The sequence below is a fragment of the Zophobas morio genome, unplaced genomic scaffold (assembly GCF_036711695.1).
Source record: "Zophobas morio isolate AGI-343-1 ecotype UQ-CSIRO unplaced genomic scaffold, CSIRO_AGI_Zmor_V1 ptg000022l, whole genome shotgun sequence".
NCBI lineage: Eukaryota > Metazoa > Arthropoda > Insecta > Coleoptera > Tenebrionidae > Zophobas > Zophobas morio.
Genome location: NW_026972127.1, coordinates 1,101,734 through 1,125,926, shown reverse-complemented (window position 1 = coordinate 1,125,926; position 24,193 = coordinate 1,101,734). Strand labels below are relative to the sequence as shown.

At 31.0% G+C, this 24,193-nt stretch overlaps 1 protein-coding gene across 2 annotated transcripts in view; it reads left to right on the top strand.

Annotated features, from left to right (window-relative positions):
• The first annotated feature begins 1,265 nt into the window (after nucleotides 1–1,265).
• Nucleotides 1,266–24,193, top strand: part of LOC135133606 (protein Wnt-10a-like) — a 51,781-nt gene continuing 28,853 nt past the window's right edge. Inside the window, exons 1-2 of one of the 2 annotated variants that reach the window (XM_064062058.1) lie at nucleotides 1,266–1,513; nucleotides 16,227–16,498. In XM_064062058.1, the coding sequence (XP_063918128.1) occupies nucleotides 1,464–1,513; nucleotides 16,227–16,498 (322 nt within the window). In that variant the 5' untranslated portion in view covers nucleotides 1,266–1,463. The remainder of the gene's footprint in view (nucleotides 1,514–16,226; nucleotides 16,499–24,193) is intronic. The other variant, XM_064062059.1, reaches the window with a different exon arrangement.

Genomic DNA, 24,193 nt, shown 5'->3' with positions numbered 1-24,193 from the left:
TCAAAATATTCTAATCATTCTGAAGTTGTTAAAAGTTTTAGGTAATAAGAAAAATCTAAATATTCTAAAAACATGCTCAATGTATTCATATTTTGAAGATTTTAGGAATTTCAGGATTCAATAATCTGGTGGTTCTAACGATCTTAAAGAATCCACCTGAATATTTCAGCAAAACAATTCTTAAACCTGAAAATTCTGAAAATAGAATAGTTAAAGCACGAAATTGTCAAATTGCCATAAATAATAAAAAAATTAAAAAATAATGTACAAAAAGCAATAAAAAAATAAAACAAATAAAGTTGGACATCTCTCTAATGTATTCAATAAATAGAGCTCGTCCTGGAGATGATGGAAACCACGGAGCGCACTTTCGTTATGTTTTGATGGTATTTTTGAAATAAAATGGAATAAAGAAGAGTTTACGTTATTTTTTTTTTTCAAATATAAAATGAAGAATGGATTTTACTAAGTTTTTCCTAAATTTTTGATCGCATTTTTTTATATTTATTTTCTGTATTTCTCTGGAAGAGTAATTTAATTTAATTTAAAATAGGCAAAACAGCATGAAATATAAAAATTTTTAATTGTTCAGAAAATTTTCGGTCGATAGTGTTATTGATGCTGGAGACTTTTATCAGAGAATGTTATTCTTAGATCATATAATTCAGTATCAGGTCTGTTTTTCGTCAAATTTTCGTATGAAGCAGGGAAACTGAATGAAGATCAAGGGAAAAAATGCCACCGTTGCGCAATTCTCAAATTGGCTCTAGACACACAGGCCACTCTTCTTGCCGTTTTTAAACCACTTTACTTATTGCCGATTCTCTTTTAATATCACGGCACTGAAGAGAATTTGAATATTTAGTGTCTATAGAATTTTTTGCGTTTTAACCAATACCCCGGCCTTCACTACCCAATCCTCGTCCCAGCCGCCCCCATCTCCATCGCCGCCTAATTTAAATATTAATTAAAACCGTGTCGACAGTTTTAGTGCGATTCCGCGCCGCTTCGCGCTCATTGTGCCCGAGCCATGCAAATCGGTCGTGAAAAACGCATGCAAATGCCCCTCTGCATATTCGCGCTCATGCCCAGCGCTTTCCCGGAGCCCCACAAAGGCCGGCGAGCACGAGTGGCACCGGCGACGAGCACCTCGTACTCTTTGACCGAGTGCCGTCGGCGGCGTAATCAATGGAGGTAGTAATTAGAGGTCCCCCACTCGCTTTGTCGGCCCCCGGCCCCAGGTGCCGTACCCCTCCCGTGGCACCCCACGAACTGCGCGAGTCTCCGCACCCCATCTCTACGTCTTCGTTCTGACAGCGATTATTAGTCAAAGTGCCGCCGTCTCTTGTTCTCGTTTGTCGGTGATGGCGAGTTAGTCGCGCCGCCGCTGCCGCCGCTTCCGCCTCCGGACGATGCCGACGACGCGCGTCCACCAAGGATAACCCGGACGAGATGCTGCAAGGATGGCGAGGGGCGTACCGGCGGTGCTGGTCCTTTCGGGATTGCTGTCCTGGTGAGTGCTTCCGAAAAGGAAAAAGTGGATTTTGGAGAGACTGTGTTATTAATTAAGTAGTTGTTATAACGAGGAAGAGTTCGCACTTTTGATACGTAGTGATTTTTTTTTATTTAGAGATAATTGAATTGGTAGCCTTGGATTTTGGACAAACGGTACGGAATTAAGTATTTTGAGTGTTATTTGAAAAGTGGTTTTTTCGGATAATAATTAGTTTGGATCAATTTTAACACACACGAACTCAAACTTACAATCTTGTTTTATTTTTGTGGAATTTTATAAATCGTTTTTAACAAATAATAATTATTAAAATAAAGTTTAAACAAATTTGTTTCTCGGTGTGGGTATTTCATGCATGAATTATCAACTAATTGTTTAATGACTTCCTTTTTAAATAATTAAGTCATTTAGGGAAATCCTTGCAGGATTAAAAAAAGTCAATTTTAATGAAATCGAAAACCTGTTGAAGCTACGTGTGAAGGAGCAAAACGTCTTCTAACATTGTAAAAACAGATGCAAAAAATATGTAAAAAAACAAACAATTGTCTAAAAAAATATACCTAGGTGTGTGAAAATTTTGCGAGTGACGTCATCAGATTTTGGAGGGGTTGAATGAATTTTAAATGGCGTTTTACCATTCACAGGATAGTCTTGAAGTGACGCATTTAAAAGTTCAAAGTGATCGGTTTGGTAGCTTTGGGGTTTTCTGTCCAATAAAATTATTAACGGACAGACAAACGTACCCGGGAAATTTACATTTTCGTTTTTTGCTGGATTTGTGCATAACTGTCCAAGAAAAACCCACATTAAATTATATTTAACGTTTCAGGAATTTTGAGGAAAAAAATGTTAAAAATAAAAACATCTCTAACGTCGTGTTTAAATTTTGAATAATCCCATAAAATATGCAGAATCCTTGAAACAAACAAAATACACCGCAAAAAAACACACCATAACAAAGAAATGTTTATTCTTTCATAAATCTGGATTAAAATAAATTGTCACAAATTAAATATTGAAAGTAATTAAAATAATATAAATTTAAATTTGTGTTTCTTTTTAAACTTTTCTTGCGGCTTTAAATCTGGTAGCCTATCAAGATCAGAGGGCACTATTTTATATACAGGGTGTTTCATCTCTACTTATCAGTCATGAATTCGTTACTAGGAAGCAAAATTTACAAAAAAGATTTCAACAAAATCTAAAACAGTGGTAACTATACGAACAGAGTTATAATAGTGATTTTTTTATAAATTTATATGGCTACAAAGTATCCAACATAATTGAAAATTAATTATCCATTTCTACTTATATGAGAATTTTGTTGCGTAATTTATTGTAATTTTATTTATTTATTTGAGCTTTTAATTTCCTTTATTTTCTCTAAAATTACTAGACAATTACATTAATGTTCCTAAATTAATTAACTTCAATTTATTGATGACAAACATAAAATAAAATAAAGAATTTAAAAAAACGCAGTCAGTATATTTTTCACATACAGAATCTCATCTGAAAAGTTCCAATGTGATAAAACATCCTGTATACAATATTTTTGTGAACTTCATAGCAAATTTATTTTCATAGTGTTTATAAAGCTGTGGTTTAAAATTTACATTATTTATTTATTCATGTCCTTTGATAAAATAAGTATGTAAATTTAGTTTTTGATAAAAGGAATTATTCGAAAATTATTACACACTAATTACTAAACTTAATTAACCTCAATTTGTTGCCTACAAATTACAAATAAGATATTGAAGTATAAAACGCAATCAGTATATTTTATATACAGGATGTTTCATCTCATCTGATCATTTTTGGGAGCCCTATAGCTCTTTTATTTTCATTATTTGAAGTTTAATAAAATCAGAAATGTTAATAAAGCTAACGTTTAAACTTTACATTTTCTATTTATTTATGTCATTTGGATGAATAATTTTGTGAATTTCATAATTTTTTTTAGTTTCCTTTATTTTTGAAAAAGGAAATATTTGAAAATTGCATTAATCATCAAAATTAATTAACCTCAGTTTCTTGCCAACAAACTTAAACTAAAGTAAAGAAATCTAAAAAAGATAAAAAGCAATCACCATATTTTATATACAGGATGTTTCAACTCAACTGATCGACAAAGTTTCGTTGAGATGAAACATCGTGTATATGACATTTTCAAAAACCCTATAGCTTTTTATTTTCATTATTCAAAAATTTAATATAATCAGAAGTGTTGATAAGGCTTATCTTTCAAATTTACATTATTTATTTGTATGATTTAGATTGACAATTTTGTAAATTTGATAAGTTTTTCAGTTTTCTATATTTTTTGATAAAAAGAAATACTCGAAAATTGTTACAAAAATTCTATTAACCATCATAAATTACTTAACCTCAATTTATCGACGACAAACTTAAACTAAAATAGAGAAATCTAAAAAAGAATAAAACGCAATCAACATATTTTAAATACAGGATATTTCGACTCAACTAATCGACAAGTTCCGTTGAGATGAAACATCCTGTATATATCATTTTCGAGAACCCTATAGCTTTTTCATTTTTATAAATTGAAGTTTAATAAAATCAGAAGTGTTAATAAAGCTAACGTTTAAAATTTACATTTTCTATTTATTTATGTCATTTGGATGAATAATTTTGTGAATTTCATAAATTTTTTTAGTTTGCTTTATTTTTGAAAAAGGAAATATTCGAGAATTGCATTAATCATCAAAGTTAATTAACCTCAATTTCTTGCAAAAAAACTTAAACTAAAGTACTGAAATCTAAAAAAGAATAAAAACCAATCACCATATTTTGTATACAAGATGTTTCAACTCAACTGATCGACAAAGTTTCGTTGAGATGAAACATCCTGTATATGACATTTTTAAAAACCCTATAGCTTTTTATTTTCATTATTTAAAATTTTATATAAACAGAAGTGTTGATAAGGCTTATGTTTAAAATTTACATTATTTATTTATTTGTATGATTTAGATGGACAATTTTGTAAATTTGATAAGTTTTTCATTTTCCTTTATTTTTTGATAAAAAGAAATACTCGAAAATTGTTACAAAAATTTTATTAACCATCATGAATTACTTAACCTCAATTTATCGAGGACATACTTAAAGTAAAATAAAGAAATCTAAAAAAGAGTAAAATGCAATCACCATATTTTAAATACAGGATATTTCGACTCAACTAATCGACAAGTTCCGTTGAGATGAAACATCCTGTATATATCATTTTCGAGAACCCTATAGCTTTTTCACTTTTATAAATTGAAGTTTAATAAAATCAGAAGTGTTAATAAAGCTAACGTTTAAAATTTACATTTTCTATTTATTTATGTCATTTGGATGAATAATTTTGTGAATTTCATAAATTTTTTTAGTTTCCTTTATTTTTAAAAAAGGAAATATTCGAAAATTGCATTAATCATCAAAATTAATTAACCTCAATTTCTTGCCAAAAAACTTAAACCAAAGTACTGAAATCTAGAAAAGAATAAAAAGCAATCACCATATTTTATATACAAGATGTTTCAACTCAACTGATCGACAAAGTTTCGTTGAGATGAAACATCCTGTATATGACATTTTTAAAAACCCTATAGCATTTTATTTTCATTATTTAAAATTTAATATAATCAGAAGTGTTGATAAGGCTTATGTTTCAAATTTACATTATTTATTTATTTGTATGATTTAGATTGACAATTTTGTAAATTTGATAAGTTTTTCAGTTTTCTTTATTTTTTGATAAAAAGAAATACTCGAAAATTGTTACAAAAATGTTATTAACCATCATAAATTACTTAACCTCAATTTATCGACGACAAGCTTAAACTAAAATAGAGAAATCTAAAGAAGAATAAAACGCAGTCCTCATATTTTATATACAGGATGTTTCATCTGAACTGATCGATAAATTTCCGTTGAGATGAAACATTTTGTATATAACATTTTTAAAAACCCTATAGCTTTTTTTTTGTTCATAATTTTAAGTTTAATAGAATCAGAAGTGTTTATAAAGCTGAGGTTTAAAATTGAAGTTATTGAATTATTTGTCTGATTTAAATGAATAATTTTGTAAAGTCTATAAGTTTTTTTAGGTACCTTTATTTTTGGATAAAAGGAAATTTTTTGAAAATTTTTACAAAATTGCATTAATCGTCATAACTTAAGTTCAATTTGTCGCAGACAACTTAAGATAAAATATCGAATTAAAAAAAAAGAAAAGCTGTCAGTGTATTTTATACACAGAATTTTCCATCTCAACTGACCAGAAGAAACATCCTCTATATAACATTTTTGAGAACTCCATAGAACTTTTATTTTCAAAATGTAAAGTTTAATTAAATTAGAAGCGTTTGTGAAGCTAAGGTTTAAAATTTACATTATTTATTTACTCAGATGCTTTAGATCAATAATTTTGTTAATTTGAGATTTTAGTTTCTTTTATTTTTTAATAAAAACAAATAATCCAAAATTATTACAAAATTGCATGAATCGTCATAAATTACTTAACCTCAATTTATCGCCGACAAACTTAAACTAAAATAGAGAAATCTAAAAAAGAATAAAACGCACTCGTCATATTTTATATACAGGGTGTTTCATCTGAACTGATAGATAAAGTTCCGTTGAGATGAAACATCCTGTATATAACATTTTTGAAGACCCTATAGCTTTTTTTGTTCATAATTTTAAGTTTAATAGAATCAGAAGTGTTTATAAAGCTGAGGTTTAAAATTAAAGTTATTGAATTATTTGTCTGATTTAAATGAATAATTTTGTAAAGTCGATAAGTTTTTTAGGTTCCTTTATTTTTTGATAAAAGGAAATACTGGAAAATTAGTACAAAATTGCATTAATCATCATAACTTAAGTTCAATTTGTCGCAGACAAACTTAAAATAAAATTGAAGAAATAAAAAAATAAAAAGCTGTCAGTTTGTTTTATACACAGGATGTTCCATCTCAACTCATCGGCCAAAGTTCCTATGAGAGGAAACATCCTGTATATAATATTTTTGAGGACTGCATAGAATTTTTGTTTCCATAATCTAATGTTTAATAAAACCAGAAGCGTTTATTAAGCTGAGTTTTAAAATTCATATTATTTTATTTATTCATATGCTTTGGATGAATAATTTTTTTAATTTGAGATGTTGGTTTCTTTTATTTTTTAATAAAAGCAAATAATCGAAAATTATTACAAAATTGGATTAATCATCATAAATTAATAACCTCAATTAATCGTCGACAAACTTAAATTAACAGAGAAATCTAAAGAAGAATAAAACGCAGTCACCATATTTAATATACAGGATGTTTCATCTCAACTAACCGATAAAGTTCCGTTGAGATGAAATATTCTTTATACTTAAAATAAAACAGAAAACCAGAAAAATGAAACAAAAATTACATAATTGTTATAAATTAATTAGCTTTAACTTGTGGAAGTTTAGCTTATTCTGTATCCGTCAATGATCACCTTAAAGCCAGTTTTAAATTTTCATATACCTACACAAATAGCAAAGTCAGTATTTCCCTCTGGTTCAAATTAACAAAAAAGAAATAAATTTTTTGTAGTATCCACGTAATTTTAAGAATGTCCAAAAAATTTGGTCCATACTTATTATTCCAAAATTGCTAAAAGAATTTCACTTTTTATCCACTCCACTAACTTGAAGATATTTTAAACACAATCATGGAAAATTTAAATACAAATTTTTCCTAACAGAGATAATTATGCATGCGAAATGAAATTTATGCGAATGCGAAAATGTATGTTATTCCGAAAGTTAATTGTTCGTAACCAGTTCTTTCTTAATACGGTGTAAACAAATCGGATTTCGCAACATCCACGAAAACGCCGTAATAACACAATAATTGATCATTACGTAAATAATGAGTCGAAACACACTTAATTTTTTCAAGTAAAAGTCGAAGAATCAGTTCAACGTTTTTCAAACTTTTTATTATTATTGCCCACATTAAATTTGTAAAACCAGTTGTCAGTAAATTTCAACAAAATGAGCAGAAAAAGATGAAATCAGACCGTTAACACCTCACTGCCCTGATTAATTTTTGATTCACTCAAGCAGAAGCAAACCGCATCAAACAAAAACGTCTTCATTTCCAACATCCACAGCTTCCACTCTCGATTTTCCCAGAACACCCCGAACACAAACAAACACACTTTTTGGCATTGTTCTTGAATATACACCGTGTTTGCACAACTCCGTTCCCTCAAATATGCATTATCTTGTTAGCAAAATGGGTGTAAATATTTTCCCAGCATTTAGCTCAAGACTGTAATGACGGCTCTCATTACAGGCTCCGTTAAATTACAAGCACGGTAATAGGCGATTATAATTAAGCGGATACTCCTGGAATCGTAATTGTTGTTAATATGGTTGATGGTTTTATTGATTTAACAGGTAGTTGTGGTTTTTCAAGGTTTTTTAAACACGTGGTCTCGTTGCCAGTCGGCCTGGTTTATTAAAATCAATAGAGAATTGTTGAAAGTATAAAGTGTAATGATAGTTTTTGAAAAGTGGGACTTTCTCTGCATATGCTACTGGAAGACTATTTACGTTCACTTGGAGGATTGTAATTGGCGTTATAATTAAAATAATTTAGTGTTTCGTTGTGACTTAATTACCATTTTTCTTATTTAACTTGGTCTTTATCAAACACTCGGTCTGAATTGCCGTCGATCCTTTCCATATTCAAAGTCGCTCTGTCAATACCCACTTCAATTTCGCCCCATCTGGATTGATTAGCATTCAATTGCGTCAACTGCAATCAATCCAAACGAACGTATCTTTATCTCGACTGATCAATCTTTTGCGATCCCGTCCTATAAAATTTAACCCTTCTTTAAACTGGTGACGTTTCAGGCTCATGTTTATGGAGACCGACTTAGACAAAGTCGCTTTTAATTTATGTCGTCTCTTCGAAAACATTTAAATGACGTTGTAGCAAAGCTGACAGTGGCTGAGAGATAAGGAGAAGGAACTCGTGACACAGATTCTTTACTGCTTGGAATCAGAAGCTCTTTGTTTCGCACAAGAATTACGATTGTTTCGGGTTATTAGACGAAGTGGACAAATTAACACTTGCTTTAAATGCTTTAATTGGGTGTACGCAACCAGGTTGTGGGTGAGAATTTGAATATTCATTGCGCGGTTTACTGGTGTGGAGTTAATGACGAGCTTTGTGTTATTAACTTATTAGTAAAGAGCGGATTTTAGGCTAAAAAGCCAAATTAAAGATTTTTTATTATTTTACATAATCGGCGATCCTAATCTTCGTTAAAATTTGCATAACTAATTAGTTATTTGTATAAATTTCCGATAGAAAATTTTTTTGTTAAATATTAAAAATTAGAAATTTCAATGGGTTTCGTTTTTAAATCTTTTCCTACATTTTGGCCTTGTAATACTTTGCTGACAAGTTTAAGATGTTGGTATCCGGTATTTTTTTCCTTACGGGTCGTTCATACAATTGTTCTACTATATCCACAGACTGACTTAGGTCAGCCCAATGGTCTCTAATCTAGTTATACTTGTTTTTAAGATCGTAAAATGGGTTTTTAATAAGCCAAATTATGTTTAGATGCTTGTGTTGGAAATAGTATTGAGCATCAGCGATGGATTTCAACACTGTGGGGTCAAATTCCATAATAACCTAAAATGTTTCGTTTAATTTAGAATTACACAACAAAATTATGAATAGCAATAAACGAACCTTGTTTATATCGTCAAAATGACTTTAATAATATATTGCCGCTCAGTCCATGAACCCCATCTTGTCGGAACAGGTTCTGGAGGCAATGGACAATCCGGTAAGGCTTCCCGGAAGACTTGGATCCTCAAATGAACTTTAAGAAATAATTTATTTACGTTGGAAATTAAACCATGTTTTAGTTTTTCGTATTTGATTCCTATTGTCCATAATTTACCTGTATTATTATAATGTATTTGAATTAACATTATCATTTCAGAAACTGGATCATAATTCATAGTAAAATTTTTTCTAATGGTCTTCACTATGAAATGAGGGTGGGTGGGCGGGGCTAGTAGATGCTAAGATATGACTGATTTTGGCAAATGAGATATCCTCTAAGAAAAGAGAGGGCGGGTGGGCGGGGCTAATATTTGATAAGATAAAACTGATTTTGGCAAGTGAGATACCCTCTAAGAAAAGAGAGGGCGGGTGGGTGGGGCTATTGGCCGTCGTCTACTTGAAAAACGTCTTTGTTTTTCGTCCATTCCCTGAACTTGTCCATTAAAGACGATTTTACTTTGAACATTTTTAAAAATGGCACAAAATGTTAGATGATAGGAAAATAATTTTTAAAACACTTTTACATTTTTGAACTTCACTTTCCGAAAACCAAACTAATTATCAACTTGTAAAAGGGGTCTGTTAATGGGTGTTTCAATAAGTTTAAAACCTACCTATATGCTCGTAGTTAGCTGGGCAATAAAATTTGTTCTTTGATGGTTTACGCAGAAAAATAGATTTGGATTATTGAATAATTTGGATAATCTTTCTTTATAGTACCGGAAATCCTTATTAAATGTGCTTAGGGGTATTGAAAATTCAGATTTTAGAACAAAATACACAGAAAAAAGTAAAAGAGGTCGAATGCAAAAGACACTCATGATAAGAAATAGGAAAATGGGCAAATTTTAACATTTTGACGGAGTTAGCATGATTTTAAAATTGGTTATTTTGCTACGTTTAACAATTAAACAAAACATCCATTATCACAATAACTAGTAATAAAAATTTTAGTAAATATTTCTCTCGCCCATGACCATGTTTAATCACCATTTCAGTTAGGCTGCACAAAGATATGGTTGTGTTATTTTTGTAATTATTTGATAAAATTCCATTTAACAACAATGTTTGCCTAATATAAGGCGAAGGTACAAATCAGCAAAAATCAGCCTTATACTAGCAAGTACTAGCCCCGCCCACCCATCGTCTCTTTTCTTAGAGGGTAACTCATTAGGGAAAATCAGTCTTATCTTGGCAGATACTAGCCCTGCCCGCCCATCCTTTGTTTTCTTAAACGCTATGTCATCTGCCAAAATCAGTTTTAGATCTTAGAAGATATCTCATTTCCCAAAATCAATCTTATCTTAGCAGATACTTACCCCGCCCGCCCACCCTTTCTTTTCTTAAAGGCTATGTCATCTGCCAAAATCAGTTTTAGATCTTAGAAGGTATCTCATTTGCCAAAATCAGTCTTATCTTGGCAGATGCTAGCCCCGCCCGCCCACCCTTTCTTTTCTTAAAGGCTATGTCATCTGCCAAAATCAGTTTTATCTTAGAAGGTATCTCATTTGCCAAAATCAGTCTTATATCGGCAGACACCTGCCCCGCCCGCCCACCCTTTGTTTTGTTAAAGGCTATGTCATCTGCCAAAATCAGTTTTATCTTAGAAGGTATCTCATTTGCCAAAATCAGTCTTATATCGGCAGACACCTGCCCCGCCCGCCCACCCTTTGTTTTGTTAAAGGCTATGTCATCTGCCAAAATCAGTTTTATCTTAGAAGGTATCTCGTTTGCCAAAATCAGTCTTATCTTGGCAGATGCTAGCCCCGCCCGCCCTCCCTTTCTTTTCTCAAAGGCTATGTCATCTGCCAAAATCAGTTTTATCTTAGAAGGTATCTCATTTGCTAAAATCAAACTTATCTTGGCAGATACTACCCCCACCCGCCCACCCCTTCATTTCTTAAAGGCTATGTCATCTGCCAAAATCAGTTTTAGATCTTAGAAGGTATCTCATTTCCCAAAATCAGTCTTATCTTGGCAGATACTAGCCCCGCCCGCCCACCCTTTCTTTTCTTAAAGGCTATGTCATCTGCCAAAATCAGTTTAATCTTAGAAGGTATATGATTTGCCAAAATCAGTTTTATCTTGGCAGATACTAGCCCCGCCCGCCCACCCTTTCTTTTGTTAAAGGCTATGTCATCTGACAAAATCAGTTTTATCTTAGAAGATATCTCATTTGCCAAAATCAGTCTTATCTTGGCAGATACCTGCTCCCCCCGCCCACACTTTCTTTTCTTAAAGGCTATGTCATCTGCCAAAATCAGTTTTATCTTAGGAGGTATCTCATTTGCCAAAATCAGTCTTATTTTGGCAGATACTAGCCCCGCCCGTCCACCCTTTCTTTTCTTAAAGGCTATGTCATCTGCCAAAATCAGTTTAATCTTAGAAGGTATCTCATTTGCCAAAATCAGTCTTATCTTGGAAGATACTAGCCCCGCCCACCCACCCTCTCTTTTCTTATAGGGTATGTCATTTGCAAAAATCAGTTTTATCTTAGTTACTACTAGCCCCGCCCACCCACCCTCTCTTTTTTGCAAAGTTAGTCATCACTATTTGTTATCTTAAAACTGATTTTGGTAAATAAGATACCCCTTAAGAAAAGAAAGGGGGGGTGGGTGGGGCTAGTACTTGCTAAGATAAAACTGATTTTGACAAATAGCATACGCTCTAAAAGAAGAGAGGGTGGGTGGGCGGGGCTAGTACTTGCTAAGACAGGACTAATTTTGGCAAATGAGATACCCTCTAAGAAAAGAGAGGGCGAGTGGGTGGGGCTATTCGCCGTCGTCTACTTGAAAAATGTCTTTGTTTTTCGTTAATTCCCTTAACTTGTCCATTAAAGACGATTTGACTTTGAGCATTTTTAAAAATGGCACAAAATGTTAGATGATAGGTAAATAATTTTTAAAACACTTTTACATTTTTGAACTTCACTTTCTGAAAACCAAACTAATTATCAACTTGTAAAAGGGGTCTGTTAATGGGTGTTTCAATAAGTTTAAAACCTACCTATATGCTCGTAGTTAGCTGGGCAATAAAATTTGTTCTTTGATGGTTTACGCAGAAAAATAGATTTGGATTTTGAACTGGCTTGGATAATCTTTCTTTATAGTACCGGAAATCCTTGTTAAATGTGCTTAGGGGTATAGAAAATTCAAATTTTACAACAAAATACACAGAAAAAAGTAAACTAAGTTGAAAAAATGCAAAAAAGACACTCATGATAAGAAATAGGACAATAGGCAAAAACAAATAAGTAACATTTTAACAATCAACTGGTGAGTCTGGGAAAAATAGTAAAAAAATCGTTCTCACATTTTGGCGGAGCTAGAATGGTTTTAAAATTGGTTGTTTTGCTACATTTAACAACTAAACAAAACATCCATTATCACAATAACTAATAATAAAACTTTTAGTAAATATTTCTCTCGCCCATGACCATGTTTAATTACGATACCCTATAGGGCAAAGGTACAAATCAGCAAAAATCAGCCTTATCCTAGCAAGTACTAGCCCCGCCCACCCACCGTTTCTTTTCTTAGAGAGTAACTCATTAGTGAAAATCAGTCTTATCTTAGCAGCTAGTATCCCCACCCATCCATCATCTTTTTTTTGTGTAAAAGTTAGTCATCAGTACTTGCTAAGATAAAACTGATTTTGGCAAATGAGATCCCCCCCAAGAAAAGAGAGGGCGAGTGGGCGGGACTAGTACCTGCTAAATCAGTTTTATCTTAGAAGGTATCTCATTTGTCAAAACAAGTCTTATCTTGGCAGCTACTATCCCCCCACCCCCCACCCCTCTTTACTTAGAAGGTATGTAATTTGCCAAAGTCAGTTTTATTTTAGAAGGTATCTCATTTGCCAAAATCAATCTTATCTTGGCAGATATTAGCCCTGCCCGCCCACCCTTTCTTTTCTTAAAGGCTATGTCATCTGCCAAAATCAGTTTTATCTTAGAAAGTACATCTCATTTGCCAAAATCAGTATTATCTTGGCAGATACCTGCCCCGCCCGCCCACCCTTTCTTTTTTTAAAGGCTGTGTCATCTGCCAAAATCAGTTTTATCTTAGAAGGTATCGCATTTGCCAAAATCAATCTTACCTTGGCAGATACTAGCCCCGCCCGCCCACACTTTCTTTTCTTATAAGCTATATCATCCGCCTAAATCAGTTTTATCTTAGAAGGCATCTCATTTCCCAAAACCAATTTTATCTTGGCAGATACTAGCCCCGTCCGCCCACCCTTTCTTTTCTTAAAGGCTATGTCATCTGCCAAAATCAGTTCTATCTTAGGGGGTATCTCATGTGCCAAAATCAGTCTTATCATGGCAAATACTAGCCCCACCCGCCCACCCTTTCTTTTCTTAAAGGCTATGTCATCTGCGAAAATCAGTTTTATCTTAGAAGGTATATCATTTGCCAAAATCACTCTTATCTTGTCAGCTAGTATCAACACCCACCCACCCTTTCTTTTCTTAGGGGGTATCTAATTTGCCAAAGTCAGTTTTATCTTAGAACCCTAGAAGGTATCTCATTTGCCAAAATTAATCTTATCTTGGCAGATACCTGCCCCGCCCGCCCACCCTTTCATTTTTTACAAGCTATGCCATCTGCCAAAATCAGTTTTATCTTAGAAGGTATATAATTTGCCAAAATCAGTCTTATCTTGGCAGGTACTAGCCCCGCCCGCCCACCCTTTCTTTTCTTAGAGGGTATGTCATTTGCCCAAATCAGTTTTATCTTAGTAGCTAGTAGCCCCGCCCACCCACCCTATCTTTTTTGCAAAAGTTAGTCATCAGTATTTGTTGTGTTAAAGCTGATTTTGGTAAATGAGATAAATAGTCGAAAAATTTCCTAATTTTTTTAAAAATTAAGCTTTTGGAAAGTTGCCCAAAAATACACAGCAAATTTTAGAAGATTGACCTCAAAGTACTGATTCGAAAAATATACAATGTTTATGATTTCTTGAGGAAGGTTTTCGAATTATTCGTTTTGACAGTCAAATTTTTTAATAATCTAAAAATTGCCATTTTACAATCGCCGCCCCGAAAAAAACTGGAATTCTTGAGGGAATGAAACCGACATAACTACCAAAGCCCGAAATTACAAAAAAATATTTGCCCAAAAAGTCTCAAAAAATTCTGGGATAATTATGTTTCTGCGAAAAAGTTTTCGAAATATTCGTCTTGAATGTCAATTTGTCTTCAAATCTTAAAAATTTGACACATTTCAGTTGGCGATTCTGAAAAGACTGTAAGAAACTTACTTCTAAAAAATATTTTTTATAGCTACATATTTTTATCTGATATTTGAAAGTAGTCGAAAAATGGTAAAAAATTTCATGATTCAGTATATAATACTAAAAAATTGAGCTTTCGCAAAATTTGCCTAAAAATCCGCTAAAAACTGAAACTTTAATCGCGACGTGCTGATTCGAAAAATCTAGCATATTTAGAGTTCCGAAGGAAGTTTTCGAAATATTTGGTTTGAATCAAAAATTTTTCAAAAATTATTAAAATTATCATATCTTTCAGTTGGGAATTTTGTTCAAACTGTGGGAATTTTCGAAGAAATGAAGCCGAAAATAACTTCTAGAAGCAGAAAACTACAAAAAATATTTGTACCTAATTTTTGAAGTCGGTTGAAAAATTGTCCAAAAATTTCAAAAGCCGAGCTTCCGGAAAAACTCCTAATAATCCACAAAAAATTCAAGGCATACTGATTCGAAAAAAAAGCGTGTTTAAGATCCTCGAGCAAAGTTTTCGAAATATTCAGTTCGGAAGTCATTTTTTTTTTATTCTAAAAATTGCCATATTTTAATTGAAGATTATGGAAGTAAGATTTTCAAAAAAATGGATCTTGGCAAATAATATACGCTCTAAGAGAAGATCGGATATGTCATCTGCCAAAATTAGTTTTATCTTAGAAGGTATCTCATTTGCTAGAATCAGAAGAAGCAAGAAACACCTTATATATCAACTTAAAACTATTTTCAAAAGGAACTGTGTCATCTTTCTCTTTTTATTGAAGTTTTAACTCCCTTCTTTTCGTATTATAGAACACGTATACGACGTGCGCCGGAATAGGATGTCGAATTCGACACCGACACCGACACCGACACTGACACCGGTCTGAACTGAGTCTGAACATAGCCATGTATTGCCGCGCTATATTATAATAATTAGATATTTCTATATGATAAATAAATAAAAAAAGTATATTTTATAATAAACAACAATTGACAGTTCATGGATATTTATATACTTTAATTAACCCAATGATTATCATTAATCATCATTTTGTCGAAAAATACAAATGCAAAATTAATGACTTCACCGCGTATACGTCTTTAATTTATATAAACTAACAAAGCAGAGTTAAAATTTTATCCGTACGTCCCTGGGTCGAAGCAATCTTTTTTTTATTACTATTTATACCTAATTTCAAGTGATTTTGTACAATTTGTTGTCAAGATATTTAACCGTTTCCGTACATACAAGCAAAATAAAAAAGTATCCGATCTTTAGTAGTTATTAGTACAGCAATTAAAATTTCCCTCGAATAATCGCCCTTAATTTGTCGTTGTCCCGTACTCCCATTCCACATAGCGCATCCCATACCTGACGAATGTCCCACATCCATCCCGCCGCTATCAGACCTTTTATCAACATAACTTTGGCATTTTTCACTCACGGCCCGACGAGAACAACACTAGTCTCTCTAATTAGTACGACGGAGAAAATCCGATGATTTGTGGACACGAGATCCGAAATGAATTTTCCCACATTTTACTCCCAGCATTCTTGTGCCGGAATGCCAGTAAAACAGTGTGTCGAATCGTTTTTTTGCTTGCAGCGCCGTACTGGGGAAATACTCGGCCCACCAGAAGCAGCCGCTGATGAGGGCGGATTTTCACGCGGAGACCACGCTGTGCCAGACCACGCCGGGCCTGCGCCGCCCCCAGGTGGAGTTGTGCCGGCGGCTGCCGGACGTGACGGGGGCGGCGCTGCAGGGGCTGCAAGTGGCGGTGAAGGAGTGCCAGCACCAGTTCCGCCACCACAGGTGGAACTGCTCGTCGCTGGCCACGAGGGCGAAGAATCCGTACACGAGCGCCATCTTTCAGAAAGGTGAGTGAGGGTAGAAGATGAACTAGTAATTCAAATCGTATAACAATTTTCGGGACAAATTTTTTAGTGCCCACTTTTTTGGTTCTATTAGATACCTAGAAAAAATGTTTTTTATCTGCTAATTTATTTGAAAATATAACATTTTTCATAAAGTTCTAAGTATATTTTATTGTTCAATAATTCTATATATTTTTTATTGAATCAAAACAACATCGTAGAACAGAATTTAAAATTTATGTTGGAAATTACAAAACCGATTTTATTTTTGACATGCTAAGTTTGATTTATGAGGGAAATCGATCCTATTTAAAATTATACAAAATATCATGCTTCTGTACATGTGGATTATGAATCTGTACTTATTTTTAACTTTTGACAGGTACATTTTTAGACAAAAAAAAACAAAAATTGTGAAATACAATTTTACAATTTATCTTGAAAATTACAAAATCGATTTTTATTCTTGACAGCTTAAATACATTATAAGAGAAAAATGTGTGTTCTCTAAAGACAACCTAATTTATTTCTGAAACAAACATTCATATTTTTCAAAAATTTATACCTATCTTGGATTTTTTCTCAAAAATAATTTTTAAAAATCTTGTGCATGTAAGAAAAAATTAAAATGCGCCGCATTGTTTACCGTAAGTGGGTTGGAACAATTCAACAAAATTTTTCAATTTCTAAAATTTAAGTGAAACTTTTGCGATCGTCAATATTTCGACCAAATCGTGACAACATCGTTTTAAAAAATTTCGCTGAGTAAATCATATTTAAAATAATACAAAATATTATACTTCTGTATTTGTGTATTATTAATCCGTTCTTATTTTTAGCTTTTGACACGTCGATTTTTGGACAAAAAAATCAAAATTGTGGAATAAAATTTTTACATTTATAATGAAAATTAAAAAATCGATGCTCGTCATGACAGACTGAGTCCATTATAAGAGAAAAATTTGTTCTCTAAACACAATCTAATTTATTTCAGAAACAAACATTCATATTTTCAAAAACTTAATATTTATCTTAGGTTTTTTTCCAAAAATAATTTACAAAATCTTGTGCCTATAAGAGAAAAATAAAAATAGGTCGTATTTTTTACCATAAATAGGTTTTTGGAAAAAACATAACAAAATTTTACAATTTCCAAAGTTCAACTGAAAGTTTATACATGAGGTTTTTTCCAAAAAACCATAAATAAAAAATTTTCTCTATAAAAGAAAAACTAGAAATAGGTCCTTTTTAGACTAAGCAGGTTTTTGGTAAAAATACAACAAAGTTTTACAATTCCCAAAATTCATCCGAAATTTTGCAATCGTGAATATTTTCGCAAATCGTGATCACATCATTTAAAAATTTTCAAGAGTAAACCCAATTCAAAATTATATATTAACCTTCTGTATTTGGGGATTATTAATCCGTTATTATTTTCAACTTTCGACACGTAGATTTTTGGAGTAAAAAATCAAAATTTTGGAACAGGAATTTACAATTTATCTTGAAACTTACAAAGCCGATTTTTATGCTTGACAAGTTAAGCCCTTTGTAAGGGAAATAATGTGTTCTTGAAAGGCAGCCTAATTGATTTCTGAAATAAAGATCCATATTTTTCAAAAATTTAGAAATGTTTTTTTCCAAAAGTAATTAAAAAATTATTATGTCTATAAGATAATAGGTGATATTTTTCACCGTGAGTAGGTTTTTGGGAAAAACACAACCAAGTTTCACATTTTCCAAAATTCGACTGAAATGTTGCTGTCATGAATATTTTCGCCAAATCGTGATGACATAATTTCAAAATTTTGCTGAGTAAATCCTATTTAAAATAATACAAGAGATTATACTTCTGTATTTGTCTATTATTAATCCGTTCTTATTTTTAACTTTTGACTCGTCGATTTTTGGATAAAAAAATCAAAATTGTGGAATAAAATTTTAAAATTTATAATGAAAATTAAAAAATCGATTGCTCTTCAAGACAGACTGAGTTCATTATAAGAGGAAAATTTGTTCTCTGAACACAATCTAATTTATTTCAGAAACAAACATTCATATTTTCGAAAATTTATACCTGTCTTAGGTTTATTCCAAAAATAATTAAAAAAATCTTGTGGCTAAGTAAAAATAATAATAGGTCGCTTTTTTACCGTAAGTAGGTTTTTGGGAAAAATACAACAAAATTTGATAAGTTCCAAAGTTCAACTGAAATTTTGCAATCATGAATATTTTTGCCAAATCGTGATGACATCATTTCAAAATTTTGCTGAGCAAATATTATTTAAAATTATACAAAATATTATGCTTCTGTATTTGTGGATTATTAATCCGTTCTTATTTTTATCTTTCGACACGCAGATTTTTAGACAAGAAAGATCAAATTTGTGGAATATAATTTTCTAATTTATCTCGAAAATTACTAAATCGATCTTTATTCTTGTCCATCTAAGTCCATTATCAAGGGAAAATGTGCATTCTCTAAACACAACTTAATTTATTTCTGAAACAAACATTCATATTTTTTGAAAATTTATACCTGTCTTAGGATTATTCCAAAAATAATTTAAAAAATCTTCTGCCTAAGAAAAAATAATAATAGGTCGTTTTTTTACCGTAAGTCGGTTTTTGGGAAAAATACAACAAAATTTTATAAGTTCCAAAATTCAACTGAAATTTTGCAATCATGAATATTTTTGCCAAATCGCGATGACATCATTTCAAAATTTTGCTGAGCATATATTATTTAAAATTAGACAAAATATTTTGCTTCTGTATTAATCCGTTCTTATTTTCATCTTTCGGGACGTACCTAGATTTTTAGACAAGAAAAATCAAATTTGTGGATTATAATTTTCTAATTTATCTCGAAAATTACTAAATCGATCTTTATTCTTGTCAATCTAAGTCCATTATCAAGGGAAAATGTGCATTCTCTAAACACAACCCAATTTATTTCCGAAACAAACATTCATATTTTTCGAAAATTTATACCTGTCTTAGAATTATTCCAAAAATAATTTCAAAAATCTTCTGCCTAAGAAAAAATAATAATAGGTCGTTTTTTCTACCGTTAGTAAGTTTTTGGGAAAAATACAACAAAATTTTATAAATTCCAAAGTTCAACTGAAATTTAGCAATCATGAATATTTTTGCCAAATCGCGATGACATCATTTCAAAATTTTGCTGAGCAAATATTATTTAAAATTATACAAAATATTATCCTTCCCTATTTGTGGATTATTAATCTGTTCTTATTTTTATCTTTCGAGACGTAGATATTTAGACAAAAAAAATCAAAGTTGTGGAATATAATTGTCTAATTTATCTCGAAAATTACTAAATCGATCTTTATTCTTGACAATCTAAGTCCATTATCAGGGAAAAATGTGCATTCTTTAAACACAACCTAATTTATTTCTGAAACAAACATTCATATTTTTCGAAAATTTTTACCTATCTTAGGTTTATTTCAAAAATACTTAAAAAAATCTTGTAGCTAAGTAAAAATAATAATAGGTTGTTTTTTTTACCGTAAGTAGGTTGTTGGGAAAAATACAACAAAATTTAATAAGTTCCAAAGTTCAACTGAAATTTTGAAATCATGAATATTTTTGCCAAATTGCGATGATATCATTTCAAAATTTTGCTGAGCAAATATTATTTAAAATTATACAAAATATTATCCTTCTCTATTTGTGGATTATTAATCCGTTCTTATTTTCATCTTTCGAGACGTTGATATTTAGACAAGAAAAATCAAATTTGTGGAATATAATTTTCTAATTTATCTCGAAAATTACTAAATCGATCTTTATTTTTGACAATCTAAGTCCATTACCACGAGAAAATGTGCATTCTCTAAACGCAACCTAATTTATTTCTGAAACAAACATTCACATTTTTCGAAAATTTGTACCTGTCTTAGGTTTATTCCAAAAATCATCAAAAAAATCTTCTGCCTAAGAAAAACTAATAATATGTCGTTTTTTTTACCGTAAGTAGGTTTTTGGGAAAAATACAACAAAATTTTATAAGTTCCAAAATTCAACTGAAATTTTGCAATCATGAATGTTTCTGCCAAATCGTGATGACATCATTTCAAAAACAAATATTATTTAAAATTATACAAAATATTATGCTTCTGTATTTGTGGATTATTAATCCGTTCCTATCTTTCGGGATGTAGATTTTTAGACAACAAAAAATCAAAGTTGTGGAATATAATTTTACAATTTGTTTTCAAAATTACCAAATCTACTTTTATTCTTGACAGGACAAGTCCACTATAATTAAAATAACTTGTTACCTAAACACAGCTTTTTTTATTTGAAACAAAAATCTCTATTTATATTTTAGGTCCCAAAAAATAAATGAAAATATCTGTCGTTTATTATAAAAAAAAAATAATAATAATTTTGATGTCATGACTTTTCGATGTTGTTGCCGCCGGGTGTATAGGCAACCAATAATTCAAATAGTATTGTCGATTCGATACCAACCTATCCCCAAAAAGGGAAAAACCACTGATTTATCGAACCTAGTTTGACGTACAATTTTTTGATCCACCTTGTATTTGCCCCCACTAAAAAAGTGATGACATCACATATTTGTTTCAGAATTAAATTTAATAATCCACCACACGAACATGAGTTATATACTTTACCGAAATATAAATAAATAAATTATTAAATATTAGTATAATTCAGGTTTAGATTGACATTAGTGACAGACTGCGAGTAACTTGATCTAAAATGTTTTATAATCATCATATTATTATCTATTAATTTTAAAATACTTTAAATTCCTTGTGACCCTAACTGCTCCTTCAAGAATTCCTTTAACTGTCTTCTGCCACATCCCCGTCCAACCCCAAACATAGATATCACCTAGCTCCAAGCTCACCATCACAAAGGTACAAAAACCCCATTGTGCCCCACAATAGCTATCATAATCGTGCGTAGCATCCACTTCCTGACAAGAGCCACCCTAATAACGTCATTCACCTATTGTCGACCCCGCAGGGGTGACCCTGGTGCACCGTTCTGGGCGTTTAGTGACAGCTCCACCACGGTCATGAATAAAGCTGTCATCGAGATACCTACAGCGGTGACACCTGGACACTACTATGCGACTATTGTTTGCAAATATATTGCTACTTATTCTTTACCGAAAAATGGTAATTGAGCTCGTGAGGCGTTCAAAATCGGTGGCAACTGTGAAGTGCCTCCATTATGTGGAGTGCGGAGTGATTTGTTGCAGATTTGCATTATGTTAATAAATAGAGGCAAGCGAGTTTATTTGTTTTGACGAAATTACGAATTAATGGAAGGTAGAGGCGAAAGGTGGGAAGCGTTCGGGGGTCTGTGGGTGTTGATTTAAAGAGGAATTTTTACCTCTGTCTACGCTTTTTTATGGTCGTAAATTCATATTAAAAGTTTATAATGTCTAGACGATTCGACGTTTACACGATTTAATCGATATGGGAAGATGTTTATGAATTATGGTTGTTTATTTTTCTTGGGGGAATTTGTTTAGGTAGAGGAGAGATGGTTTCGGGGACAAGAAGCTTCTGCTTGGTCTAGGTCAATGCGCATTTTTTTAAACAATTGGTCGGAGGTTGTGTCGACAGAACAAATCTTTTTTGTGTTTTTTTTTCCTGAAAACCAGTGACGTGAAATAACACTAATAATCTCGAGTTTTCAGTTTTTAATTTTTCGGTTTTTTGATTTGCAGTTTTTCAATAATTTTACGATATACACTCAGCTTTCATTAATAAATTTTTCAGTTTTTCGATTTTCCAACTTTGGATTGTTTCAATTTTTAGATATTGCATTATTAATTCTCATGTCTTTGATTATTCGATTTGTTTCTTTCGATATTTTTTTTGTTTTTTTTTATTTTTGAGATTTTAAATTTTTCGATTTTCCAAATTTTGGAGGTTTCAATTTTTAGACTTTGATTTTCGATTTGCGGTTTCACGAGTTTTCAGTTTTTAATTTCTCAATTTTTTTATTTTTCTGTTCATATTTTCAATTTTTCGATTTTTTTCGTTTCGGTTTTTCATTTACTTATTTGTTCAATTTTTCGGTTTTTGAGTGTTTTGGAAATGATTTTATAATTTTTCTTTTTTTCTAATGTGAACTTTTTCAATTTTTCGATTTTTGAACTTTTAGATTTTTTTTTTCAGTTTTTCATTTTAAACATGTAATAATAATATTTTTTTAAATTTTTGACTTTTTCAATTTCACGATTTTAGAATTTTTCAATTTTTTAACTCTTCAATTTCTTATTTTTCAAATAATCGGGTAGCAATTCTTCATTTCGGTTTTTTGTCTTCTGTATTTTAAAAATTTTTGTTTCTTCAAGTTTTCATTTTCAAATATTTCAGTTTTTCGACTTTCCTACTTTGTTTCAAATTTTTCGATTTTTAAATTTTTCATGTCACAAGTTTTTCGATTTGCAAACTTTTGTTTCGGTTTTTTGTTTTCTTTATTTTTTTATTTTTTTGAGCTTTTCAATACTTTGGCTTTATAACTATCCATTTTTTTCAAGTGAAAGGTTTAAATTTTTTGATTTTTCAATTTTTGGTATTCCAATTTTTCGGTTTTCAATTTAAAAATTTTCCAACTTTTGGTTATTTCAAATTTTCGATTTGCAGTTTCACAAGTTTTCAATTTTTAATATTTCAATTTTCCATGTCTTCAGTTTTTCGGTTTGCAATTTTTTGTTTCGTTTTTTTTTCTTTATTTTTCAATTTTTTGAGTTTTTCAATGCTCTGGTTTTAAGTTGTTATTTTTTTCATTGTGAAATATTTAAATTTTTTGATTTTTCAATTTTTCGATTTACAATTTTTCAGTTCTCAATTTAACGATTTTCCAACTTTTGGTTGTTACAATTTTCAGATTTTGCATTTTTTTCCAGTTTTTTAATGTTTTGATTTTATTATCTTTCTTATTTTTAAATCGAAATATTTTAGGTTTTGAATTTTTCAATTTTTCAATTTGTAATTTTTCACTTTTCAATTATTCGAGTTTCCAGCTTTTGGATGTTTCAATTTTTCGATTTCCAGTTTCACCAGATTTAAATTTTTTGATGTCTTCAAATTTTCGATCTGCAGTTTTTCGTTTCGATTTCTGGTTTTCTTTATTTTTTCAATTTTTCAGTTTTTTAGTGATAAATTTTATAATTTTTCTTTTTTCAAAATTTAAGATTTTTTAATTTCTCGTTTCTTTACTTTTTGAAAAGCAATTTTTATAGTTTTCATTTTATATACGTATGTAATAATAATAATAATTTTAAAATTTTATCAATTCTTCAATTTTACAATTTTTGAATTTTTCAATTTTTCGATTCTTGAATTTTTCGATTCTTCGAATAATCGGTTTGCAATTTTTCGCTTTGGCTTTTCATTGTTTTTTTTTCAAATTTTCGTATTTTCAATATTGTGATTTTACAATTTTTCTTTTTTCGCTGTGAAATTTATCATTTCTTGAATTTTTCGATTTGCAATTTTTTGGTTTTCAATTCGTCAATTTTTCAACTTTTGATTTTTCCATTTTTTGATTTCCAGTTTTTCGGTTTTCAATTTAACGATTAGTTGTTTCAATTTCTACATTTTGCAATTTTTCGATTTGCATTTTAATTCAATTTTCAAATATTTTAATTTTTCAGGTCTTCAGTTTTTAGATCTGCAA